This window comes from Podarcis cretensis (assembly GCF_951804945.1).
Source record: "Podarcis cretensis genome assembly, chromosome: 8".
Taxonomy (NCBI): domain Eukaryota; kingdom Metazoa; phylum Chordata; class Lepidosauria; order Squamata; family Lacertidae; genus Podarcis; species Podarcis cretensis.
Window position 1 is genome coordinate 83,869,033 of NC_137177.1, and position 27,825 is coordinate 83,896,857.

Below are 27,825 nucleotides of genomic sequence, written 5' to 3' on the forward strand. Positions count from 1 at the left end.
CAGGAGTCTCAAAGCGGCTAACATTCTCCTTTCCCTTCCTCCCCCACAACAAACACTCTGTGAGGTGAGTGGGGCTGAGAGACTTCAGAGAAGTGTGACTAGACCAAGGTCACCCAGCAGCTGCATGTGGAGCAGCAGGGAATCGAACCTGGTTCCCCGGATTACGAGACTACCGCTCTTAACCACTACACCACACTGGCCCATCAGAATAGGGAAGCAAGGAGAGGCCAGGGCAACTGGCAACAGTCACTGCCAACCCCCCATTCCAAATCCCGCTGCTTGGCCTTAGTGGGCCTGCCCCACCTCCAACTCACATCCTTGAACACTTTGTCCAGCTCTTTGGGGTCCATGATGAACTTAGGGTAACCGATCATGTCGTAGATGGCGTCGGCTTTCTCCTTGGCGGACCGCCTCGTCTCCTCATCCATCCACGGGAGAGTTGCCAAGCTCTCTTCGAAGGCCATCTTGATCTCCTTAATCATTTCCTCAGCCTGGTGGAGACAAAGCACGAGGTTACGAGGCGGGACCGCTTCTTTTAACAGGAAATGGAGGGCGGAGGAGGTCCTGGCAAATGGTCGGTGTGTGTGAGGCTTCAGAGAATCCCATCCCCCTCCCTCACAGCTGGCAGCCAGAAATGGAAAACAAGAGGTTCTTACAAAGGTAATTTATTCAATGTTCACAGAGAGAGATGATAATATTTATTAAGGGCTGCCTTCAGATGTCTTCTAAAAGCTTGGTAGTTATTTTGGTTGCCCTTCTCCCTCCGCGGGGAAAAGCCCCCAAGAGCAGCACACACGCTCTGCGTGGCTCTCGCGGGCTTTTCTGGGAGGTGGGGGAAGGGACAGAGCGTGACTAAGCCAGAAGCTAGAACAGCGAGAGGGAGCGCTGCGCAGCGATCTCTCTCGCTGTTCTGGCTTCTGGGATAGCTGCACAGCCTGCATTCGCTCCATAAGACGCACACACATTTCCCCTTACTTTTTAGGAGGAAAAAAGTGTGTCTTATAGAGCGAAAAATACTGCATATGCATTGTATATGTGATATAATTTTGTGCCACCAGATGGCGATCTGGAGCTGCCTTTTTCTCTACCTGTTTTCCCTGTTTAAATTGACAACACTTTAAACTGAAACACTTCTTTGATGTGTCTAAATTGGGACCTTCTGCAAAACACAAGTAAGCTAAATATGTTAGATTAGATTAGCAGAACGGACCTCTGGGAGAAACTTTGGAGGAAAGATTTAAAATTTACTCACTGAAAGAAAATTATATGAAAATGACACATAGATGGTATTTAACTCTGAGCAGATTAGCTAAAATGTAGAAATCTGAATCTGATGTTATGTTGGAAATGCAAGTAAGTAGAAGGAGCGTATGTGGTGAGTATGCAGAATAGCCAAAGAATACTGGGAAATGATATATAATGATATGAAAAAAAGTTTTTTAAAAAACATTTCCCCCCCAAAACAGGCATTCCTTTTGGGAATGGTGCAGATAGAGGTACCCAGGAGTCAGAAAAAGTTATTTATGTATGCAACTACAGCTGTTTGGATTTTGTTAGCCCAAAAATTGAGGGTGAGAGAGGTCCCTAAGAAGGAGAGGTGCCAACTTAAAATGATAGGATATGCAGCGTTAACAGAATAAGAGAATGAGAATATCAAGTATCTAAAGAGGAGCGGAAAATCTTTGTGGAATATTTGGAAAATAACTGTAAACAAGTGAAAACGCTAGTGGGATTAATGTAAATTCAACTGTATAATGTATAATAGAGAACTATGACTGGCGGGGGGGGGGGGGATGAAATTAAAAGTTGTTCTCCTTCCCCACCCAAGAATATGCAGAAATTATGGGAAAATTAAAAGAACCATGGAAGAGGAAGAAGGGAAGTCGATGAAGGTACTATTGCAATACAGTCATACCTCGGGTTATAGACGCTTCAGGTTGTGGGGTTTTTTTGGGGTTACGGACACGCCAAAACCCGGAAGTACCGGAACAGGTTACTTCTGGGTGTCGGAGGTCGCACATGCGCAGAAGTGCTAAATCGCGCTTTGTGCATGCGCAGAAGCACCAAATCGCAACCCGCGCGTGCGCAGACGCGGTGCTGTGGGTTGCGAACGTGCCTCCTGCACGGATCACGTTTGCTACTCAAGCATCCACTGTAAAGGTAAAGGTACCCCTGCCCGTACGGGCCAGTCTTGACAGACTCTGGGGTTGTGCGCCCATCTCACTTAAGAGGCCAGGGGCCAGCGCTGTCCGGAGACACTTCCGGGTCACGTGGCCAGCGTGACATCGCTGCTCTGGCCAGAGCCAGAGCCGCACACGGAAACGCCGTTTACCTTCCCGCTGGTAAGCGGTCCCTATTTATCTACTTGCACCCGGAGGTGCTTTCGAACTGCTAGGTTGGCAGGCGCTGGGACCGAGCAGCGGGAGCGCACCCCGCCGCAGGGATTCAAACCGCCGACCTTTCGATCGGCAAGCCCTAGGCGCTGAGGCTTTAACCCACAGCGCCACCTGCATCCCTAAGCATCCACTGTAGTGGATATTTAATGGTGGAAATCTATATTGGAAAACTCTAATAAAATAAGATTAGCGGAACTGGCCCTGTAACAGTCACTGCCTTACCACTGCCTTGCTGTCTTCCGCGAAGGAGGCCTTGACGAACATGGCACCCAGCGCGAAGCCCAGGTTGATGTCTGTGTCGCTGATGCAGTACTTCCATCGGGGCAGGCAGGTCTGTGGGGCGGAAGGAGACCCTTGGCGTCAGCGGCACTGGCGGAGGAAGGGGGTGCGGCCCACCCTGGGTGTCATCCCTGGGCAGGGTGACATCACCCCCCTGGGACGCTCGCCACGGGCGGCTAGCCCCACCCCTGGGTGCACAGCATGTACGCCGCTCCAGATGCCAGAGCAGGTAGCTCCGCTTCTCATCAGCGGAGGAACTTGGGGCAACTCGGGGCCGGAGATGAACGTCTCCACCAAACCCCTTCTCTCTCCCCACCCAGGAAGCAGGAGGGTGATGATCCCTGGAGAGCAACTCCTAGTGAGAAGCACCCAGGATGTACACGGGTGGACCACCAGGTCTCCCAGTCTTTGAATTGCAGACAGCTTGCCCAGCTCTTTGCCTTAGGATGAAATTTCTGCTTTTCTTTTGTAGAGCTTTATTTATTTATTTATTTATTTTTTAAAAAATGCACATGCAGTGGTAACTCAGGTTACAGACGCTTCAGGTTACAGACTCCGCTAACCCAGAAATAGTACATCGGGTTAAGAACTTTGCTTCAGGACGAGAACAGAAATTGCGTGGCTGCGGCAGCTGGAGGCCCCATCAGTGGTGCCTCAGGTTAAGAACAGTTTCAGGTTAAGAACGGACCTCCAGAACGAATTAAGTTCTTAACCCGAGGTACCACTGTATTTATTTACAATAGAACGTAACAAAATAAAGCAATGAGTGCCGCCCAAGTTTCCTACTTGCCTTCTTTGAGCCGTACATGACCTCCATGAACTTCTCCTCCGCATCCTGGAAGCGCTGGTCCAGAAAGCCGGCTCCTTTCCTCACCAGGTGCCAGATCATGTAGTTGTGCAAGATACTGGAACGGAAAAAGGGGTGGGGTGGGGGGGAAAGATGAGGACCTCTCCATCCTCTCCTGGAACTGGCTGCAAAAAGTGCCCTCCCCCCAATATCAGATGCACACTGCAGGCATTGCAAGGGAGCCCCCTATTAGCCCTACCTGGATTTGCCTTTGGGGGCTGCACCCGGGACCTCCTGCATGCAAAGCAGATGGCCCACCTCTGAGCTATGGTCCTTAAAAATAAAGCAAGTTCCTAGTCCTCACTGTTCTGAAAAAAGGGCTAGTTTAAATGAAGCTGATTTTTACCGAGTCCATCTAGCTCTGTATTGCCTACACTGACTGGCAGCAAGGGCTCTGCAGGGTTTCAGACAGGGAGCCTTTCCCTGGCCCCACCTGGAAGATGGTGCCAGCGGGGATTGAACCTGTGTCCTTCTGCGTGCAAAGCAGGTGCTCTGCTGCAGACGTCGTGTTCCTTCTGCTAAAGACGAACCAATATTCTAGTCCTCATGCTACTGAATGAAGAGCTGATGGAACCAGGAAACTACCTTACAGAGGATCAGAGCACTGGACTAAATCCGGGATCTTATGTATGCAAAGCAGGTGAGCTCCAGCCTTCTCCCTAAGCTTCCAATCCTTGTGGTTCTGAACAAAGGGCTGATCCAATGAATCAATCAATGAATCAATGAATCAATGAATCAATGAATCAATGAATCAATCAATCAATCAATCAATCAATCAATCAGTAAGGGCTGATTTAATAATTCTCTGGGGTTTCAGGCAGGAGGTCTTTTTCCCAGCTGTACCTGCAGGGACTGAACCTGAAACCTTCTGAATGCAAAGCAGGTGCTCTGATCACTGAGCTAAGGCGAGATGGGGGCCACAGAGAAGGAAACTTCCATCAGTTCAGCTCGCTCCCAGACCCAGCCGCACTCACCGCCTGTCTGTGTTGAGGATGAGATAGGAGACTTGCTCAAGGTACTCTTTGGCGTAGACCACCACTGGCTCCGTCTCGTTGATCTCCACCGGGGAGAAGACGGCGTTCAGTAGGGGCATCCAGTCCACAGCCGGAGAAAGGTTCTTTTTTTGCGGGAGCAGAAGAGGGGCAGGGCAGGTCAGGGTGCAAGAAGCAAAGACAAAGACAAGTTAGAGAAGAAGAAGAAGAAGAAGAAGAAGAAGAAGAAGAAGAAGAAGAAGAGGAGGAGTTTGGATTTGATACCCCGCCTTTCACTCCCCTTCAGGAGTCTCAAAGCGGCTAACAATCTCCTTTCCCTTCCTCCCCCACAACAAACACTCTGTGAGGTGAGTGGGGCTGAGAGACTTCAAAGAAGTGTGACTGGCCCAAGGTCACCCAGCAGCTGCAGGTGGCGGAGCGGAGACGCGAACCCGGTTCCCCAGATTACATGACTACCGCTCTTAACCACTACACCACACTGGCTCTCCAGAGAGAGGTCTCTCTCTGGCTAGGGTGGCTGGCGGAATGGGACCTACAACTGAGCAGGCGGTAGAGAGAGGAACCCCTCCCTCCAAAACAAACAAGCAAGCAAGCCTAGGGAAGCTGGAAGAATCCCAATAAGGATCGGGCTGTCTCCAGCTAAGTCCTAAACAGAGCAGACCCACTGTTTTTATTTTTGTTTTTATTATTACATTTACGATCCTGCCTTTTCCCCTGACAGAGACTCAAGGCGGCTTACAGCTAAAAACAATGGAGGTGGGGGGCAACTAAACACCCCACACCCCCATCACAGCATTAGCTCTTTCCCTAAATGATAGTAATAATAATAATAATAATAATAATAATAATAATAATAATTATCATTCAATATTTATATCCTGCCCATCTGACTGGGTTGCTCCAGCTACTCTGGGTGGCTTCCAACAAATTAAACACATTAAGCAGAGAAAGTTATCAAATGTTAATAACTTCCCAAAAGCCTGTTGGAACAAGAATGAATAATAATAATAATAATAATAATAATAATAATAATAATATACTGCTCTTCATCAAAAGAACTCAGGGAGGTTCACAAGATAAAAATACAAGATAAAAACACAAATAGTTAAAACAAAAACAACAAAACAATAGTAAGTCTCTCCCCTCCCCCTCTAAACACATTTAAAAGGATGTAGAATATTAATCAGCCAAAGGCCTGGTTGAAGGTTTTCATTTCACCTGCCAGCGGAAGGCCAAGAAGGAGGGAGCTGGTCTAACTTCTTTAGGAAAGGAGTTCCAAAGTTGTCTGGGAGAAGCCACCACAAAGAAGGTCCTGTTGTGCATTCCCGCCAAGTGCTCTTGTGAGGGTGGCGGGGCTGAGAGAAGCCCCCCCCGCCCCCGCGAAGATCTCAGAGCGCAGGCAGCTTTGCATAGGGAATATGGACCACCAGATAGCCTGGGCCTAAGGCTTGAGAGGTCAAAACCTACTCATTAATGCACATCTTTTTCCGCCAGGCCTTTGGCTTTCAATTATCTGCGGCAGTTTTGAATGGGCAGGAAGCTTCAACCTAGTTGTGGTTTTTGTTTTGTTTTTTACGAATCGCATACCTTGAGCTCCCTGGCAGGCATCTTGTGGTAGATGAGCTCCTCATCCCGCCGCTTCTCCTGGGGGATGGTGATGTTGGCTAGGGTGGTCTCAAAGTCCAGGATCTCCTCCATCTGCCGCCTGGTCTCAGCTTCGTCCTGCCCCCCAACCAGCATGCCAAGCTGGACCATGTAGGTCAGGTACCCTGCAAGCACCTGGGTAGGTAGGCGAGGTGGGGGGAGAATTATGTATTTGCAGGGGGTGGACTAGATGGCCCCTGGGGGTCCCCCTTCCAACTCTACAATTTTATGATTCTAAGGCAGAGAAAGGAGGCTGCACGGAATTAAGGAGAACCGGGAACCACAACATCAAATACCAGCAACACCTTGCAGCCCTTGCAATGTCGGCCTTTGGGGACTCCCCACTGCAAATGTCCAGTCTCAGACACAGGCAAATCACAAGGCTAACTGTGGATGTTTGGAGCCTGGGAGTCACACTTTAAAGGTAATACCTAAAAACAGCTGCTCCCAGTCTTTTTCGAGGTCTATAAACTTATCCCCAGTGCCCCCTACCCTATAAAAAGCAATATTCAGAGTAGTGGCTTGCATGACCTGATAATAACACGATAAAATTCAAAACAGCAACAATTCATTGCATGTTTATTCAAAATCCGATTGAAGCTATTTAGATTAATTAACTAATTCAACAGAATGGATGAAATAGATCCTGTATGGCTAATAGTCATTTACACAACATCAACTTCATTGGACTGGTCATGTTGGGCGGTTGCCTGATGATCGTCTTCCAAAGCAACTGCTCTATTCTGAACTTAAAAATGGAAAGCATAATGCTGGTGGTCAACAAAAGAGGTTTAAAGACTCTCTCGCGGCACATCTAAAAAAATGTAGTATAAACACCCACAACTGGGGAACACTGGCCTGCGAGGGGCCCAATTGGAGAACAGCCTTTACCAAAGGCGTCATGGGCTTTGAAGACGCTCAAACTCAGGACGTAAGGGAGAAACGTGATAAGAGGAAGGCATGCTTGGCAAACCCTCACCGTAATCAACTCCGGTCCGAAACCTATGTCCCCACTGTGGAAGGACGTGTGGATCCAGAATTGGCCTCCACAGTCACTTATGGACACACTGTTAAAACCGTGTTCATGGAAGACAATCTTACTTGGCTACAAGGGATCACCAAAGAAGAAGACCTCCTGCATCCCCTTGCCTTTTGGCACCCCCTAGGGAATCCTGCTGCCACCTGGGGGCGCTACTGCCCGCTTTCGGAACCATGGACCTAACAGACTGCCTCATCCGTTACACACTCCAGTCTGAAGCTAGGACTGTAAGCACCCCAACGCCCCCAGCCCCAGCCCGACACTCACCTTCTCGTTCTGCGTTTTGTTGAGATAGTAGTCCCTGGAAGGCAACATCAGCCCTGCCTGGTCCACCTGGAGGGGAGACACAAACTGGAGTGAAGACACAGTGCGGATGTGGAGCCACAGTTCTGTCTAAAACTGAGTCAGACCACTGGGCTCCATCCAGCTCAGGGCTGCTGGCAAAGTTCCTGCAGACCTACCTTGAGATCTGGGACCTTCTGCATGCCAAGCAGGAACTCTACCCACCGAGCTCCAGCCCTTCCCCCTCCTCCAATGGGCTGCAATTCTGGACCACAAGGACAGGGCCTTGCTGGGTCACAGCCAAGGCCCACTGAGCTCAGCATCCCGTATCCTGCAGCAACCAATCAGGTGCCTCCGGTGGAAAGGATGCTGATCCCAGAGCTGCTAAGACAGGTGTGGGGAACCTGGAGTATGGTTACCAGATTTTTTTCAATAAATCCGGGAACATTTTTTTTTTTTTTTTTGGAAGATGAGTAGCAACAGGGAATCAGTAGTGGGGATGGTGAGGCAAAAGACCCTGGGCCCAAGCACACATGCATATTGTATAAAGGTGCAAAGCCCTTCTTTCACACCCTGTGAAACATAAATGCACAGAGTTTTTAAAAAACTGGGCAACGGTCGCCCACCTGCGACTCCCGAGCCTCCCCCGATCCGTCAAAACAAAGGGGGAAGGGTGCAGGAGATTGCACAAGACATATCATATGTGCACTAGACACATCATATGGGGACTTTCAGTAAGGAAAAATGGTGGGGACCACAGCAATGAGCAGCTCCTGGAGCCAGCCAGAGCCAACAACGCTACCAGGCTGGCTCCGGGCTGCTGAGGCTGCCGCTGCCACGCTTCCCGGGGACAGATTTGCAAATCCGGGGACTGTCCTTGGGAACGTCTGGTAACCCTAACCTGGAGGGCCACCAGGATTCCCGAACCGGCCCTCAGGAAACCGGTCTAGGCCTGCAACGTGTCTCCACCATGCCCCTGAGTGCTTCTACCTGGCCGCAATGACTTCTTGGGCATGGGTGACGCCTCTTCCTTGCCTGGATGGAGGACGGCATTGTGCAGAGACTCCTAGCTTTTAACACAGCTGGAATGGAGCCTGCTGTGTCCACCATGGGCACACGACCTCCAGAGATGACAAAGGTTAGGCTAGGGCTAGGGCATGCCAACTCCCACCTCGGCCTGAGCCAGGAGAACCGACAGCTTCTGCTCCAAAAAGTGCATCTCACCTCTTGCGTGGCCTTCCACCTCCCGCACCCACCTGGATGATGTTGACGCTGGAGTTTTTTGAGTCGGCGCTAACGTAGATGGAGAAGAAGGGCCAGATGTGGTGCTGCGCAGCCAGCTGCAGCAGAGTCTGGTTGAAGTCGTCCTCCTGCCAGGGACCGCTGATGTTCCAGCCACCAAGCTGGAGGAGAGATTGTAATATAGCTTTTATATTCTGTATATATACACAGTGGTACCTTAGTTTGCATGTCTTGGTTTGCATACGTTTTGGATTACGAACATCACACCCGGAAGTGCGTGTCCCGGTTTGCAACCTTTTTTTTTAGATTACAACCCCCCCTTTTTTTTTTGGATTACAAACAAATTTTTTTGGGAGGCCCCATTGGCGAAAGCGCGCCCTGGGTTACAATCTGTTTTGGTTTACAAACACACCTCTGGAACAGATTATGGTTGTAAACCAAGGTTTCACTCTCTCTCTGTGTGTATAAAATTAAATTTTCTGTTTTACAATTTATAACACTCATTTAAACATCCTTAAAATATCAATGACTTCCCTTCTTCTCTTTCCATGGTTCATTTTGCATATCATAAATCCCTGCATATTTTACATAAACTAAACCATTTAGTATTCCGTTATTACGTCCATCAAAACTTATTCATTCTGTTGAATTTATCTTAATGCTGCCAACGTTTTCAAGTGTACACCATTTCCCCCCATATATTCAAAAAACATATTCCAATTTTCTCTAAACGTATGTTCTTCTTGTTCTCTTATTATACATGTTAAGTCCACAAGCTTTGCATATTCCATCAGCTTAAGTTGCCGTTCTTCTTTAGTTCCGACCTCGCTTGTTTTCCATTTGGGGGCTAATGAAACAATAGGCTGCAGCAGTGGCATACATAAATAATGTGTTTTGACACCTGGGAATTTCTGTCTGAATTATCCCCAACAAAAAGGTCTCTAGTATTTTTGGAAAAATACTTTTAAACATTTTTTTCAATTCATTATGGATTGCAATATTGCATGAAGGAATGCATTCACAGAGCAATGCACCTGAACGATAAGAACAACTGGTAAAATCCTTTGAGATCAAAAAGCCGGTGATTGTTTTTGTTTTTTTTTAAACCAAAACTTGGTTTCGACTACAGTGGTGCCCTGCAAGACGAATGCCTCGCAAGACGAAAGAGTTTTCCGTTTTTGAGTCGTTCCGCAAGATGAATTTCCCTATGGGCTTGCTTTGCAAGACGAAACGTCTTGCGAGTTTTTTCCCTTTTTCTTAAAGCCGCTAAGACGCTAATAGCCGCTAAGCCATTAATAGCCGCTAAGCCGTCAATGGGCTTGCTTCGCAAGACGAAAAAACCGCTAGACGAAGAGGCTTGCGGAACAGATTAATTTCGTCTTGCGAGGCACCACTGTAATCAGTTTGATGTGCACAATCTGAGAAATGATTGGAATAAAGAATTAGGAGTTTCTATCTTACCTAAACAGTGGGACAACGTTTTAGCTTTCGTAATGTAATAATGATGGTGGTGGAGGTGGTTTTGGACAACACTCTCCAATCAGCATACAAAACATTTCAGAGCAAAGCTAATAATTCTCAAAAAGCTAGACCTGGGAGACCTTTGGCCACAGACTCAAACCAGAAACAATGACCAACCTCTTCCCCAGTGGCCTTCTTGCCATTTTTAAGAAAGTTTATACAAAATGTAAGGTAAAGGTGAAGGGACCCCTGATCATTAGGTCCAGTCATGGCCGACTCTGGGGTTGCTGCGTTCATCTTGCTTTATTGGCCGAGGGAGCCGGCGTACAGCTTCCGGGACTAAGCCGGCATGACTAAGCCGCTTCTGGCGAACCAGAGCAGTGCACGGAAACGCCGTTTACCTTCCCGCCAGAGCGATACCTTTTAATCTATTTGCACTTTGACGTGCTTTCAGGAGCAGGGACCGAGCAACAGGAGCTCACCTAGGCTCAAGTCCACAGCGCCACCCGTGTCCTGTACAAAATGTAGTAGGCTATTAATATTTACCTATGTATTATCAAACTTATAAAAAATGTATGGGTATTTTTTCGTATATATTCACATTTATCTACACATTTCGGTGTCTTTTTTTCCCTTTGCATCACTTTATTTCTTCGTAACTGAAAACCTTTCGATAAAATATCAATATCAAAAAAGAGAGAAAAGAAAAAAGGAAGAAAGCCCAACGCTGGCTTCTCCTCTTCCGCCCAGCCTCTTAGCCTGCCTGCCTGGCTTCTGGCCTGCGTTCCCTGGGCTCCCTTCACCTTCTTGATGCGGTCCACCAGAGGCGTGGCCTGCAGTTCCTCAATCTTGGTCTCGTTCATGCAGGACTGGTAGTAGCGCTGGACTTTGCGTTCTGCCTCGCTGGACACCTGGGCCGTGGTGTTCTCTGGAGAGAGAGAGAGAGAGAGAGAGAGAGAGAGAGAGAAGCTCCAGTCAGCCATGCCACTTCGACACCCAACCCCCTTTCGCTGCCAGGCACAAGATGAAGAATCGCAGATCTGTACAGTTGAAAGGGACCCCAAGGGCCATCTAGTCCAACCCCCTCCTGAAATGTAGGAATCACAGCTCGGGGGCCAAGGTGAATGGAGGTTCCCCTGCCTTTCAACTTCCACCTCCAGAAAACTGCAAAGCCTGTTTTCTGTTCAGCTGTTGTACATGCATGGAAAGGTGGAGAGGAAGAGTTTTTTCTAGGGAGCCACCGGCCTTGAGAATCGGAGGTGATGGGCTTGTGGAACTCACTCCCACTAGATGGGACAAGAAGAGCGGCTAGCATTGACAGCTCATTCCCCCCCCCCCCAGCATTACACTATTTCACAGAGATATGGGAAATTAACACCTATGAAAACACAATAGTGTTATGGAGCCTCCAGTCCTGGAGGGAGTATACCTCTGAATGCTAGATGTCGAAGGGAGCCTGGGGCAGGGGGAGGCTCTGCAATCTCCCCACTGCTGTTCACATAATGCTGGTCTCGGTGACCCCTTTGGTCTGCGCAGCAATACCTGCACAGCAATACCGTTTGGGTTGGCTTCCAACTCTCCATCTCAATGAAGACTGAAGGAGTGCATGAGAGAGAGAGGAAGAGAGCGACCACATGCCACGTGTATGTTCTACCAGTGATCCACCCAGTGGCGTAGCGTGGGTTGTCAGCACCCGGGGCAAGGCAAGTAATTTGCGCCCCCTAACCCGTGGATTTGCGCCCTCTAACCCATGGATTTGTGCCCCCTAACCCTAACCCCCAGATGTCGCGCCCGGTGCGGCCGGCACCCCCCACGCTACGCCACTGGATCCACCTAACCTTTGCTTGTGCAGCTCCCAGCAAGACCTGCCGCCTGCCTTCAAGAATTGGGGGGCCTCAGCGGAACACAGGCAAGAGGGAAACAAATGGTACTCAGTCCCCCCCCCTTTCCCTTCCAAGGCAGCCGGACTGCTTCCTTCTTTCCGTCCTCTCTCCCTCCCAGAAGCCCCGAAAGGTCAAAACACCCCGAGAAAGCAGAAAGAAAATGGAAACTCCTGCCAGCGTAAGGATTTCCAATTGTGCAACAGGACATCCTGCACCCCCTCCTGTGCCCCACAGTCACCCCAGGTCTGCCCCAGAGAGTTGGAGGAACCTCTAGGATGAATTTATTACTTACTTACTTACTTACTTACTTACTTACTCACTCAATTTATAACCTCGCCCTTCCTCCCAAAGGGAGTAAAGGTAAAGGTAAAGGTACCCCTGCCCGTACGGGCCAGTCTTGACAGACTCTGGGGTTGTGCGCCCATCTCACTTAAGAGGCCAGGGGCCAGCACTGTCCGGAGACACTTCCGGGTCACGTGGCCAGCGTGACATCGCTGCTCTGGCGAGCCAGAGTCGCACACGGAAACGCCGTTTACCTTCCCGCTGGTAAGCGGTCCCTATTTATCTACTTGAACCCGGAGGTGCTTTCGAACTGCTAGGTTGGCAGGCGCTGGGACCGAGCAGCGGGAGCGCACCCCGCCGCAGGGATTCGAACCGCCGACCTTTCGATCGGCAAGCCCTAGGCGCTGAGGCTTTAACCCACAGCGCCACCTGCGTCCCTTTCCCAAAGGGAGTGCAGGGTGGCAAATGCACAAGAGATAAAGACAGTAAAAGTGTCCTGGAAACCTATTTAAATGGAGCCAGAAGATGCAGGCAATTTCATCAGCTCTGTTAAGAGTTAGTTAATTAAACTAAACATGCTGGTTGGGTATTGAAAAATGTGCAATTAATTACTGCCTTGAATTTAATTGTGTGAATTTCTTCCTAAGCAAGACGTGCAGACTGCTGTTCTGACTCTTGCTTTCAACAGGGTAGGGGGCACTGGGGATGGGTTTATGGAACCAAGGGGGCGTTGGCTCCCAAAAACTTGGGAACCACTAATCTAGGATTAAAAGGGTTGCTAATTTATGGTGTGGGGAAGGAGGAAATTGGGTGGGTGGGGAGCCTCATTGCACAAGCAGAATTCCTTGCACTGACAATCTGCTGGAAAAGACCCTGTTTCACGCTGCTGCCAGACTCAGGTGGCCGCCCTTGCAGATTTTCCCCACTCTGCTTTGCAGATTCCACGGGAAGAGATGGGTCTCCCTTCCGCCGGCTCACCCAGAAGGTGCTTGAGGATGGCCTGGTTGTGCTCCCAGAGTTTGTTGAAGGTCCCCCAGCGGGAATGGCCGTCAGGGATGGGGTTGGCCTTGATCCAGCCCCCGCAGGCATAGCTGAAGAAGTCCTCACAGGGGTCCACTGTCCGGTCCAGCGAGCTCAGGATAGAGCTGGTCACGGAGATGCAGGACTCCGTCAGGCAGAGCCCTGGAGGAAAGGGGCAGCAAGGGCTGGTCAGGGTCACAGGATTACTTACAGGGGAATCCTGTAAGTAATTACACGGTTCTTCCATTCCGAGAAGAAGAAGAGTTTGGATCTGATATCCCGCTTTATCACTACCCGAAGGAGTCTCAAAGCAGCTAACATTCTCCTTTCCTTTCCTCCCCCACAACAAACACTCTGTGAGGTGAGTGGGGCTGAGAGACTTCAGAGAAGTGTGACTAGCCCAAGGTCACCCAGTAGGTGCATGTGGAGGAGCAGAGACGCGAACCCGGTTCACCAGATTACGAGTCCACCGCTCTTAACCACAACACCACACTGGCTCTCTGCGCATGAATCCGTTACAGACCACTCCACCCCCATTCCGCCCCTGCAAGTGGCGTATGTGTGCGCGGTCATGCACAACTCAAATGCATGTGAATTAGGAGCTATTTTCATTCATTTAGGTATCCCTGGGGAGGTAAACAGAAATGAAACACAGGGTAGACCCACTGAAATTAATGAAGCCACCCAGTCATAAGAATATGGCCCAGCAAGCCAGCTTCCTCTTCTTAACAGTGGCCCAACCAGATGCCCATTATGGGAAACCCACAATCAGGATTTGAGCACAAAAAGTAAACTCCCCCCTCTTGTGGTTTCCAGGAACTGGGATTCAGGAGCACTGCTGACCCCAACTGTTGTGTCTAGCAGCCACTGACAGCCCTCTCCTCCGCAATGAATTCACCCAATCCTCTATTTTAAAGCTGATATCCACCGCTGCCTCCTGTGGCAGGGAGTTCCGCAGTTTAACTATGTGCTGCATGAAGAAGGACTTCCCTTTGTCCTGAATCTTCCAGCATTCAGCTTCACTGGGTGGCCACAAGCTCTAGAGTGGTGAGAGACGGAGAGAGAAGGCTTTTTTCTTGCCACTTTCTCAGGTCATGACCTTAAATTTCAATAGGTCTACCCTGAGGAGTGGAACTTGGCTGGATACCATCTGTTAAATCAAAGTCCATTACACTGGCCTGAGAGTTACAAGGGGCTGCTGGGAAGTGTAGTCCAAAACCACTTGGAGGGCGCCAGCAGGGGGCAGTGCAGTCTTAGTGTAAGCCAGGAGGGAGACTCACTGGTTCGGAACTGGAACAGCAGCACACAGATGCAGGCCAGGAAGCCAGCTGAGAGGGCCACTGTCAGCACCAGGAGGCGTTTCTCAACATGCGTCCGCTCGGCCCAGCAGCCTTTGCTGGTCCCCGACCCACGGAAGTTCACCTGGGGAGGAAGAAGGCAAGAAGTCAAGCCTCAGGGTGTGGGATGTGTATGGGTGTGCAGCCTTTGGATCCCCCCCCCTTGCAAGCCAGACAAATCCAACACCTGGCTGAGCTTTTTGGCTGGGTTGGGAATTCGAACCCAGGTCCCCTGGGTCAGGAGGACACCAACTATGAAAAATGGGGGGGGGGAGGAAAAGGGAGTTTTATGGACGTTACATCAAGCCCCCCAAAATCACATTTTCTAACTCGGGGGGTTTCTAGTTGGTGGTCCGTGGGTTGTCAGTTTGTAATTTTCAAGCGGCCTGAGGTGTGTCTGTGTGTCTGCAGTTGCAGATGGAAGACAAAGTAATGCTAAATATTTATATTGATTCCTCAATGTATTTTCAACTGTGTTTCCTACACTGCATTTTATTGTATCACCATCTCAATACAGTGGTGCCCCGCAAGACGAATGCCTCGCAAGACAGAAAACCCGCTAGACGAAAGGGTTTTCCGTTTTGGAGGCACTTCGCAAAACGAATTTCCCTATGGGCTTGCTTCGCAAGACGAAAATGTATTGTGAGTTCCTGCGGGTTCCCCCCCCCTTTCCCCCCTTTTTCTAAGCAGCTAAGCCGCTTATCAGCTGATCCGCTAAGCTGATAAGCCGCTAAAAGCTGTTAAAAGCCGCTAAACCGCTAATAGCGCTAATCCGCTAAGCTGTCAATGGGCTTGCTTCGCAACACGAAAAAAACGCTAGACAAAGAGACTCACGGAACGGATTAATTTCGTCTTGCGAGGCACCACTGTACTTCAGTACAGTGGACGATTGGGTTGCGAACGTGATCTGTGCGGGAAGCACGTTTGCAATCTGCAGCGCCGCGACTGCGCACATGCGGGTTGCTATTCGGCGCTTCTGTGCATGCACAATGTGCGATTTAGCGCTTCTGCGCATGTGCTGAAACACAGAAGTAACCCGTTCCGTTACTTTCGGGTTTGGCGTGGTCCACAACCCGAAATCACACAACCCAAAGCATCTGTAACCTGAGATATGACTGCATTCAAATTGTGATTCAATTACTTATAATATATTGGGGGCGGTGCGAGGGGGAGATGCGATTGAAAATAGAATTAAAAAACCGTACAGCATCTAGCATGTAAGAACCTAAGAACCACCTGCTGGACAGGGTGAAAAGGGGCCCATCTAGACCAGCATCCTCACAGTCTCCAACCAGGTGCCTATTAGGGGAAACCCCCAAGTACAAGACCCCTCCTGTGGTTTCCAGCAACTGGGATTCAGAAGAATTGCTCCCTCTGACCACGGAGCCCCAGCATGGCCACTAGCAGCCCTGTCCTCCATGACTCCTCTTTTCACCGTCCAAGTTGGTGCCCAATACTGCCTCTTGTGGGAGGGAGTTCCACAGTCCCCCCCTTGCCCGAGAAGCAGGATGCTGCACTTTGGGCTGGTGCCACCCACCCACCGATGCTTTGGAGTGGCTTTTCGCCAGCCTGTTGCCTCCCAGAGGTTGGGTGTGCAGGATCCACCTCCCAGCAGCCCCCATGGCCCACGGTCAGCGGGGAGGAGCACGATGGGAGTGGTAGTCCAGCAACATCCTGGAGGGCACCTGAATGGCAAAAGACTTCCTTGGAGTATGGCAGATGAACATGATGGACTATATGGAACTTGCCAAACTGACTGGGAGACTCCGAGACCAGAGAGAAGAGACGGTGGAAGAAGACTGGAAGAAGTTTAAGGAATATTTGAAAAAATATGTTAATATTTAAATCTTAGAATAGCTTTGGAAGGGGATATAGGCTGTAGGGTTAGAAGTAGAAGATAGTGTACAGTGGTACCTCAGGTTACCTACACTTCAGGTTACATACGCTTCAGGTTACAGACTCTGCTAACCCAGAAATAGTGCTTCAGGTTAAGAACTTTGCTTCAGGACGAGAACAGAAATTGTGCAGCAGCGGTGCAGCGGCAGCAGGAGGCTCCATTAGCTAAAGTGGTGCTTCACTTTAATACTATTTTAAAATACAGTGGTACCTTGGGTTAAGAACTTAATTCGTTCTGCAGGTCTGTTCTTAACCTGAAACTGTTCTTAACCTGAAGCACCACTTTAGCTAATGGGGCCTCCTGCTGCCGCTGCGCCGCAGGAGCACGATGTATGTAACCTGAAGTGTATGTAACCTGAGGTACCACTGTATTTGTAAGTGATAAAATGTGAAGATTTTTATGGTAAAAGTAAGCTTGATAAAAAAAAAAGGTTAGAAATTATGATATATGTAAACTGCTAAAAATGAGGTAAAATGAAAATCAGATAGTGGGGACTTGGGGAATCCCACCTAACAATGTTTAGAAAAAATAAGGATAAGACAAAAATTTGTATTGTTGGTATTTCTGTTTGGGCTGTTTATTTGTGTTATGAAATGAACAAAATTTTTTGAAAGGAAAGAATTCCTCGGAGAGGATCTAGATTGTCACAGAATCCTAAGAGTTGGGGTCATCAAGCCCAACCCCCTTGCAAGGCGACTGTCACAAGTAAAGCAATCCTAACAGGGGGTGCTTTGACCGCTGCTTTAAAACCCTCAAGGAAGGAGAGAATTGGGGGAGGAGGAGGGGTCCCCAGTTATAAATTCCTGAACCTTCCTTCAATTGAGTACAAAACAAATGGGAAGGCCCTCAGCCATCCAGGCAGGGAGGGACAATGAGAGGAAGCAGACACCAAGGGTTGGGCGGCTGCAGACCCAGAAGCACAAAGCAAGGAGGGGGGAGTTTGGGGTTGCTGGCTGCCTCTCAGAGCTGGGGCTGAGCAGCCAAGACAGGCAACCCAGCAAAGCAGATGTTGCCCGCCCCCACCCCATCTCTAGCCAATGGGAGGAGGGTCCTTGTAGGAGTTGCTGTGTGGAGTCATCGGATTGGTCAGCGATGCCTTCCTGGAGGAGTCATGTGTCAAGTCAGCCCAAGAGGGCATCCCCCCAAAAGAATGGTAAGCGGGTTGCACCACTTTGACTGTGAGGAGGGATTGTGTGAGTTGCATCTTTCTCTCTCTCCCCCCCCCCCCGCCTCCAGATCATAGAGTTCATCTAGCCCAACCCCCTGCAATGCACGGCTCAAAAATCCCTGCCATCTGACTTCTGCTTAAAATCTTCCCAGGGAGGAGAGTCCAGTTATGTCAGTTGGCCTGCAAGAGTCAAGAACTATTCCCTTCACATTATTGGGGCAGCACAGAACTCCAAAAGGACAGTGAAAGGAAGGGCAGAGGAGATCTAGGGTCAAGGCTTCTGGATCTAAGAGAGCCGTCTAATTGGGGGTCAATGCCCCTGCTCCCCAATGAGGAATGACTCCAAGGAGCATGTTCATGTGCTCTCAAGACAATGTGGCTTGGCTCACTCACTCGAGTCACCTAAAGCCTGCTATCCTGCAGCAGGCAGAGTTTCTGCAGCACAGCATGCAATGGCCTGGGTTCACACAGGACAGTGGTGGAGTGGGGCAGGCAGTGCTGATCCCAGCTTTTGGGGGGAGGGGTCAGACTGCATGGCCTCTGGGGCGCCCCCCTCTTTTAGGATGAGGAGCAAAGCTGATAAATATCAGCCCCTGGGTTATAGCACGAGACTCCACACTTGCACATCTTCATGTACCTGTGAAATGGGGGTATTAACAACTGCAGCAAAGGAACCCCAATATCACCACCAAGATCAAAACCAAGAACTGTTGCCAGGATGAAGGCAGGCAGACAAGTAGTATGAACCACGGCCACCACGGAGCTTTTCAGATCAGAGAAAAGGAGAGTAAGAGATGTCCTAAAAGATGTGTATATAATTATGCCTGGCATGGGGAAATTGGGGGGTGGGGAGAGTTTTTCTTGCTCTCTCATAACACTAGAACTCGTCAACATCCAATGATGCTGGGAGATTTAGGGCAGATAAAAGAAATGACCTCTCAATGCAGTGCAGAGTTAAACTGTGGAACTCCCTCCCACTAGAGGCAGACCAACTTCTATGGCTTTAAAAGAGGATTGGACAAATGAATGGAAAAGAGGGCTCTCGCTGGCTACTAGCCATGGCAGGCATGATCTGCATCTGCTATCAGAGGAAGTGATAACAACAACAACAACAACAACAACAACAACAACAACAACAACAATTATTATTTATACCCTGCCCATCTGGCTGAATTTCCCCAGCCACTCTGGGCGGCTCCCAATCAAGTGTTAAAAACAGTACAGCATTAAATATTAAAAACTTCCCTAAACAGGGCTGCCTTCAGATATCTTTTAAAGATAGGATAGCTGCTTATTTCCTTCACATCTGAAGTGAGGGCGTTCCACAGGGTGGGCGCCACTACCGAGAAAGCCCTCTGCCTGGTTCCCTGCAACCTCACTTCTCGCAATGAGGGAACTGCCAGAAGGCCCTCGGAGCTGGATCTCAGGGTTCCTTGCAGAACGATGGGGGTGGAGACGCTCCTTCAGATATACTGGACCGAGGCCGTTTAGGGCTTTAAAGGTCAGCACCAACACTTTGAATTGTGTTCGGAAACATACTGGGAGCCAATGCAGATCTCTCAGGACTGGTGTTATGTGGTCTTGGCGGCCACTCCCAGTCACCAGTCTAGCTGCCGCGTTCTGCATTAATTGCAATTTCCAGGTCACCTTCAAAGGTAGCCCCACGCAGAGTGCATTGCAGTAGTCCAAGCGGGAGATAACTAGAGCATGCACCACTCTGGCGAGACAGTCTGCAGGCAGGTAGGATGCTTCTGAATCCTAGTTGCTGGAGACTCCAGGAGGGGAGAGTTGCTTGTGGGCTTCCTCACTGGGGCATCTTGGTTGGCCACTGGAAGAAGGGGATGCTGGGCTGAGCGTGCCCCCCTTTGTGGCTGATCCAGCTGAGGGCTCTTCTCAGGGACACCCAGGAGCCCCTGACGGCAAGGAGCTCATCCCCACAAAATCCCACGTCAACGGAGCAGTAACTCTGGAGAACATCTGGTCTTCCTCAGCTGCAGTCAGCAAGCTCTGGGCCAAGGAGGCACGCCAGCCCCATGGCAGGTTCGTGCAGAGAGGGGTGCACCCAGCCAACAGGCACTGGGAGCGGAGCTTCTTCAGCTCAGCGAGGCGGGTGCAAGATCACTCCCAATTTGACAGCGAAGGTGCCCACCTGTCAGCCAGGGCGTGTTTTGCAGGCAACCCTTTTGCCAGCTGAATAGAGGGAAGCATTGAGGGTTGTGGCATCCAGCAGCGATCCCCGTGCATTGCTGGGATATGCATTGCTGTTCTCCTTTGCTGCAGAACTCACAATAGAGACGAATAGGGCAAGAGAACGTTCTGCTGTTTTTTTGGATTTTGAAAGATCTTTAATGAGAACAAGAGACAGGAGCCAGGCAGTTTCGCCTTCGAAGCGTCCAGGAAGACAAGCCAAATGAACGAAAGGCCTCAGCACCTCCAGGCAACCCGGCGTGACGAGAAGGGGAGGCCCAAGCTTCCTCAGTGGATCAGCCTCGTTCCTAAATCTCCCGTTTCTATCAGAAATGAGAGCATGCTTAAAAACAACAACTGGTCGCTACCTAAGATGGGCCCCTGCCACTGGCTGGGGCTGCTGTGACATCACAGAAGCTCTGGCAACATTCTAGCTGCCAAGAATGATGCTTGATGGATAGAGGAGAGTTATTTCTCCCTCTTTCATAACGCTAGAATTCACAGACGTCCAATTAAGTTGAATGTTGGAATATTAAGGACCGATAAATTAAAGCCCTCCTTCATGCAGCACAGTTAGGCTGTGGAACTCCCTCGCATAGAGGAGGAAGCAATGGCCGCCAACCTAGATGGCTTTAAAAGAGGGTTGGACAAATTCATGGAGGTTGAGGCTACTGATAGCTGCTGGCCTCTGCTGGCACTGCCAGAGGCATCTGAATCCCAGTTGCTGGTGACTCAGGTCCTGCTTGTGGGTTTCCCATTGGGGCACTGCAAGAACAGAAGGCTGCACGGCAGGGGGCTGGACTAGAGGACCTTTGGGGTTCCCTTCCAACTCTACAATGCTGTGACTAGCAGACTCTTCTTATGTTCAGGTGGCTCCTCGTGCCTCTGTGTCAGTAGCTGTGAGGATTTCTGCTTGCCGATACATGGATCTTGGCTGGCTCTTTCAGAAGCCCAAGCCCGCCTTTATCCTTCTGGTTTTTGGGCTCATGCCTGGATCCTTCACTTTTAATCCATGCTTCTTCTCGTCACTTTTGAGTTGCTCCTTCCTTCTGTGTTTAGTGCTCTTATTTTTCCAGGTCATTTTAAAAAAATTGTTTAGTGACTGTTGTGATTTTAAGTGCCCCTGGATTGTGTCATTTGCAAGATACCGAGACAAGGGTTATAAATATAGTAATAAAAAAAGAGGGTTTTGAAACCATCCCAGCGGCAGAAGTAGCGCAGAGGTCAGCCTTAGTCATGCAAACACACCTGAGCAGGTTTCTGGCCCTACCACTCCCCACCTGGCTTCCAAAAGCTGGGGAGGGTTTGGGGTGGTTGCTGTTGTTCTTGAAGATTTGCTTGATGGAGAACAAAGAGGGGAGTTGAGTATTTGCTTCTTTCTTCCCCAAGGGATAAAGATTTGGTTTCAAAGAGGGGGCTGGGACAGGCCAAACAAACAATCTCTCAGCCCAGAACAAGTTTTTCAGGCAAAGGGGAGGGGAGAGGAAGAAAGTGGGGGCCCAGAGGGAGAGGAAAAACAAAAGGAATATACAGTGATGGTGGGCAGATCAGGAGGAAGACTCAGGAAGGACCATCCCTCTTTGGCAGAGTCCCTGCTTGGGATGTAGAAGGCTCCAGATTCAATCCCCACTGGCAGCATCTCCTGGTAGCGCTGGGAAAAGCCGCCTGCTGCCGGTCAGTACTGACCACACTGAGCTCCAGTGGGTCTGATTCAGTCTAAGTCATCTTCCTGCACTGCAAACCATCTGACTCTCCTCCCTCCCCTCTTCAGCGGTCTCTGTCACTGGTGATGCCTTGATACTAAAAGATCAGTTTTGTTTGCCCTAGTTATTTCAGCCCATGAAATTCTCTTTCGGCTGCATGGATAAAATTCAATAAAAAGTACTTTCAAAATAACAGAAAAACAGTGCATATCCCTACCCTATGATCCCCAACCCGCTTCTACTTCCTGCCTGGCAAAAATCCATGCAGGCTCACGGTCCAACAATTCAAGGTGTCCCAGGAATGCTTGCATAGGAAGGAACTGTGACTTGTGCCAGAGACAGTGGCAGACTTATCCAAAGGACACACGGCAGCCTTCTCTGCCCTCAAGGAACTGGGGTGGGCAGGAAATCTTTGGGGAAAGGCTTGATGGCTGAGTAACTGCCTTGCATGCAGAAAGCCCCAGGATCCGGATCTGGGCAACCCTGGCCTCGAACTCTTGAGAGCCGCTGCCAGCCAGTGCAAGCAACACTGAGCTAGGTGCACCAGTGGCCTAACTCTGCATAAAAGCAGCTCCCCCCACGGGGAAGGGCCAAAGCTCGGTGGGCAGAGCACCTGCTCTGCATGCAGAAGGTCTCGGGTTCAGTATCCCGGTACGCGAGACTTCAATCTGAAATCCTGGAGAGCTGCTGTTGCCAGTCAATGCAGACAATACTGAGCTAGATGGGCCACTAAATGTAAGGCAGCTTCCAGTGTTCTGGGGATTTCAGAGTGGTTTAGACAGAATCCAGGAAACCCAGCACCAAACTGAGATTAGAAACATAAAACCTGCCCCCTCGCGAAGTATTGGAAGACACAAGATTTACCCACCCGGGAAGAATGGCAGATGAAAGTGATGGACTATATGAAATTGGCGGAAATGACTGGCAGAATCCGAGACCAAGGTGAAGAGTCGGTGGAAGAAGATTGGAAAAAATTTAAAGTCTATCTACAGAAACATTGCAAAATTAAGGAATGTTAGAAGGTTGTTGGAATGAAGTAATGTGGTTTTAGCAGAAATGATATAAAGGATTAGGTTTAAATTGATTTTTTAACTGGTGAAAGACGAGAATTACAGTATATTAAGATAAATTATTTAGGATAAAAACAAAGTTGGAAAGGATTTGCTGAAACATCTAATTGAACTAGAATACAAAAAAGGGAGGTGTGAGGAGGTCAAGGAAATAAGCAAAAGAAAGAAAGTTATGTAAAGGCTTGACTTGTTTTTCTTTTTTTGTCAATTGTTTGTGTTTTTTCTGTCTTTTTTATTTTTCTTTTTTTGTCCTTTTATTCTTTATCTTTATAATTTTTAAAATTTGAATAAATACTATTTTTTTTTAAAAAAGGAGCAGGAGCACAACCTTCCATCATGAGCCGCCACCGGGGAGAAGCAAACCCCTTCTGAGGGGTCGAGGGTCCTCCTGGACCTCAGGTCCTCCTGGACTTTCCTTACCCTATCCAAGGCCCCTCACCTCATTTAATAGGGAAAGGTGTGTTGTCGTAGTCGTGGTCCCCCACCTCCCTCCTTCAGAAGCAGCTGTGAATAATTATTCACAGATGCTACAGCCAGGCTGCATCTCCTCCAGGTCAGGAAGACATTCATCACCAAGCACCTGCTTAATGGGATTGTTTTGGGGAATAGAGAGGGACTGGCTCAGTGCACACCCCAACGTGGGAGCCTGTCCCCAAAAGGTGGCCACTGGTGTAGGGATCAGTGGCCGACAGGCAGGTCATTCGCCACCAGCAGCTGTGCAAGAGGTTGAGGTTGGAGGGCCACCTGGCAGGGATTTTTTATATGCGGTTCCTGCACTGCAGGGGTTGGATTGGATGACCCTTGGGGATCCCTTCCAATTCTATGATTCTGTTTGGAGGCACTGCTCCCCGTGTTATATACTGAGCCAGCTAGTGCCGCAAGGACAGTCTGTGTTTGAATTTCGAATTGAGAACCTGCCTCTAGTCCAGTGTTTCCCAAGCTTGGGTCCCCAGCTGTTTTTGGAATACAGTTGCCATCATTCCTGGCCACTGGTCCTGCTAGCTAGGGATGATGGGAGTTGTAGTTCAAAAACAGCTGGAGACCCAAGTTTGGGAAACAACTGCTCTAGAAGACCAGACAGTGTCACAATAAAGGTTGCAGAGCCACAGTATATCCTGCAAACAGAGAGTTCTGGATTTATCACACTGGGCTCAGGGCAGGGGTGCTGATGGACTCCAACTGCCACCAGTCACAGCAGTCAGCATGGCCAGAAGTCAGGAATGATGGGAGTACCACATTGGCTATTCTCGATTTGGGGTGCACCCATAAAGCTCTGATTAGGGTCCATAATTTGAGTCTCACAGAATCTCATAAAAGGCGGCAGAGACGCCGCATAATCAACAGGTTGCCTGTTGCTCTTTCCTGAGCCACAAAGCTGATCGGAGGAAGCAGCTGCCTTTTGCCTACAGCCCAAGCAGCTAGTCCTCATGCGGTCAGCGACAGATTGGAGTATGAACTGGACAGGATGGCGCCGGATTAGAAGGAAAGTACCAAACGTGTGTGTTTTAGGACAGAAAGCCCACCAGGGTCCTGTTAGGTTAAGTCAGGAACCCCTTTCCTGTCCTCTTCTTGCAAAGAGACGTTTGCACACCCACCCACCCAGGACTAAGTTCTTGCCTCTAAGAGCAGAGGCCCCCCTGCCCCCCCCCCGGAAAGCCTCCAAGGAGGGCAGAGGGGTCTCCCAGAGGGAGATCAGATGCACTGCAGTCGCCTTGGAAGGGAGCCCACTCCCCAATGCAGACCATGCTCCCTTTTGAGGGGCAGCGGAGAGATCCCACTTGCCCTCAAGAGCAGGGAGAAAGCTCCTGGCCCCAGGCAGGCAACCAACAGGTGAAGCCACCGAGGAGTCTCCAGCATGCAAATGCACCTTGTGCCTCACTTCCACGTACAACCAAGCGGATCTTACCTGGATCCCGTTGGGGTAGACCTCTCCTTCCATGGAGTCCACCAGCTCCTCCTCATCCAGGGTGGCTCGCTTGTAGGTCGACATCTGCAAGGCCAAATGCAATACAGAATCCCTGAGTGACTCCATGCCACCCGCGAGAGGGTGCCCACAGGGGACACTGGTCAGCTCAACTCCGAGGTGGGGGGGAGGCTCTGTCCCGTGCGGCGTGCGGCCATGCTGAACGCACGAAGGCCACCTGTCCAAGCCCTATCCGATTATCCTGCAGGATTGGACCTGAGTCAGGGCTGCTGCTGCTGCTGCCAAATCCCCTGCAGCTTCCTCCTTCTCCTCCCATGGGAAGCCAGGGAGGGGGGGCACCCAGGCAGCAGCCGTGCAGGGCATCTGCTGCACCAGGATACGAGCCTCTCGCGCCGCCTGGAAATCTAACGTTACTGAGCAATTATAACACAAGGAAGCGCAGAAGCCAGCCAGGCAGACCGCCCACTGCACCCCCCCTCCACCCAGCAGGGGGGGGGCAGCAAGCTTATGCAACCCTCTCCTTAGCCTGAAGTAAACCCTCCTTTTCAAACCAGCGAAGGTCTTTCCCCCTGTCACCCCCCCCCCCAGGCCACCACTGATCGGGACGTTTCCAAACAGAAGGACTGGCACAGGCGGCGGAAAACAGGAAGCCAAGCCGCATTCCTCAGCAGGGACGTCCCGTCTTGCTCACGGCCAGCGGCAGTGGCCGGACTCTGTGCCACTCGTCACCTGCTCACCTCGCTCAGCACCTCTCCAGCACCTGGAATTCAGAAGCATTTCTGCCTCCAGTCATGGAGACCCTTACGGAGCCTTTGGCTGAGCAAGATTGTCTACACTGACCGGCAGCAGCTTTCTGGGGTGTGTGTGTGTTTTTCAGGCAGGGGACCCCGTGCCAACCCTCTTCCACTAAAACTTAAAAGAGAGAATCTAGTCCTCATGATTCTGAATAAAGGAATGATCTAAATAGGGATAGAAGAAACTGATTTGCACAGAGGCAGGAGAATTGCTCCGTAAAGTTCCGTATTGCCTACACTGACTGGCAGCAGCTCTCTGGATTTCTCTCTACCTGGGATTCTTGAGCTGTGATTCCTCCACTGCAGCGGGTTGGACTAGATGACCCTTATGATCCCTTTCAACTCTACAGTTCTGTTTTTTTCTATCATTTCTCTATTCCTTGGGAAAGGCTTTTTACTTCTTCAGAGTTAAACTCTGGAACTCCCTGCCACCGGAGGAAGTGACTGGCCACCTACTTGGATGGCTTTAACAGGGGATTAGGCAAATTGCTATGCTCTGCCTCCACGGAGGAAGCAATGTTTCTGAATCCCAGTTGCTGGAAAGCGCAGGGGAAGAGGGGGCTGCTCTTGTGTTCGAATCCTGCTTGGTGTCCCACAGGCCCCTGTGAGAACAGGATGCTGGACTCTGCGGACTACTGGCCAGATATAAGGAGACACTTCTCATGTTCTTAAACCTCTCTGTAAAACACAGCGCGTGGGACTCTGCACCCCCTCGCCGCCTTTCTCGGGCCAGTCTCTCTCTCTCGGCTCGCATCCAAGAGGGCTTATCTGCTTCTTTCCTGTTTCCTGCTCTGATACTCCTTGCGGCGCCTGGGGCTGGCATGGGCTGCCGCTCTCTGGGGGGCCTGCTGCTCCAGAGGTGCCAAGGAAACAGATCCCAGGGACCCTGCATTCCCCCGCCCAGTTCCCACAGATCTCCGTTTTCATTCTGAGCTACAGAAGCCACAAACACATCTCCCTGGACCATGAGACAGGGGTTATTGTGGGTTATCTGAAAGGCCATCTCCCCACAGTGCCTGCCGAGAGGTGTGTCCGTTTAAAGGGATTTTAAAGGGGGATTAGGGGCAGGTCCCCCCCCAGGTCATCTAGTCCAACCCCCTGCAATGCCGTAATCTCAGCTAAAGCAGCCATGACAGGCTCTGCTTAAAAACCTCCAAGGAAAGAAGAGTCCACCACCTATTTCGGCTAAGAGGAGTCCCCCACCAGTGTTGTCCCCATCTGACTATCCCCCCCCCTGCCCTGACACCTCTCCAAGATGACAAAGGGCTATTGGTCAAAGGAAATTGGCAGTCAGCTTCTGCAGAGGCAGTGCCACATTAGGCGCCCAGATGCACAAGACTGAGAGCCTGCTTTCTCCCGCATGAGTGTGCTCATGCACAAGTACACAAATCCAAGAAAATAATAATAATAATAATAAATTTTATTTATACCCCGCCCTCCCCAGCCAAGACCGGGCTCAGGGCGGTTAACACGCAATATAAAAACAAATTGATTGAAATAAAACTTAAAAACAAGATTAAAATACAACATTAGAACATTAAAATACAGCCTCATTTCAATGGAAACTCAAATCAAAAACTTTTTTGGGGATGAAAACGTCAAGTCTTCACCAAGGCTGACTTTCCAGACTGGTCCTACATGGGCCAGCAAAAAACCAGCCAAGTCCCCAAATAGGAGTTCCATCACAGGAGGAGAAAGGGGAAAAAAAGAAGAGGGGAAGGGAATCAAACTGAAATAAAAATAGCCTGCAGCTGGATCAGGCTAAGGACTGAACTAGTCCAGAGTCCTGTTCTCACAGTGGCCGGCTGGATGCCCCAATGGGGAAACCCTCAGGTGGAATTTGAACACAAGAGCCGGCAGCCACCCCAGGCTCCTGCAGGAGCGCGTTCCGCGGTGCATGCACAGAGTTTTGCAGTGCACACACAGGCTCCTGCGCCTCCTCTGTCCCCACCCAACTGGGGGTGTTGTCTTTGGCAACCCTGCCTCCTGCTGATGAACTTAGGGGACTCTGCTGGATTCCTCGCGCGGCGCCAGAGGCATAAGATATCCCAAACAAAGCCACTCTCCAACTTGGGAGGCCTGGAAGCCTGCTGGCTGCTGACTCAGCCCTCTGGTGGCAGCAGAGTTCAAAGCATGGGTCTCATCTCTGGGCTGGGAGGGAGGCTACCTGGACCAAGGGCTCTCTGGGGGGGGGGGTGTTTGTGTGTGTGTGTGAAAGCAGGGTCCATCAGTGTAGATGGGACTGCGCCATGGCCCCCCTGCGCGGTCAAGCACTAGGGATGCTCTGGTGGGGAAGGCAAACCTTGAAGGACCCAGGGCTGGAATAATAATAATAATAATAATAATAATAATAATAATAATTTATTATTTATAGCCCG

General features: G+C 50.0%; 1 protein-coding gene across 4 annotated transcripts in view; it reads right to left on the reverse strand.

Annotated features, from left to right (window-relative positions):
* ECE1 (endothelin converting enzyme 1) overlaps window positions 1-27,825 on the reverse strand; it is a 66,155-nt gene that overhangs the window by 13,255 nt on the left and 25,075 nt on the right. For all 4 annotated transcript variants that reach the window (XM_079986900.1, XM_079986901.1, XM_079986899.1 and 1 more), the window contains exons 2-12: window positions 24,636-24,719; window positions 14,648-14,789; window positions 13,326-13,529; window positions 10,986-11,110; window positions 8,736-8,882; window positions 7,465-7,530; window positions 6,102-6,293; window positions 4,497-4,639; window positions 3,466-3,580; window positions 2,619-2,729; window positions 315-491 (exon numbers count right to left, since the gene is read on the reverse strand). In XM_079986900.1, the coding sequence (XP_079843026.1) occupies window positions 315-491; window positions 2,619-2,729; window positions 3,466-3,580; window positions 4,497-4,639; window positions 6,102-6,293; window positions 7,465-7,530; window positions 8,736-8,882; window positions 10,986-11,110; window positions 13,326-13,529; window positions 14,648-14,789; window positions 24,636-24,719 (1,506 nt within the window). The remainder of the gene's footprint in view (window positions 1-314; window positions 492-2,618; window positions 2,730-3,465; window positions 3,581-4,496; window positions 4,640-6,101; window positions 6,294-7,464; window positions 7,531-8,735; window positions 8,883-10,985; window positions 11,111-13,325; window positions 13,530-14,647; window positions 14,790-24,635; window positions 24,720-27,825) is intronic.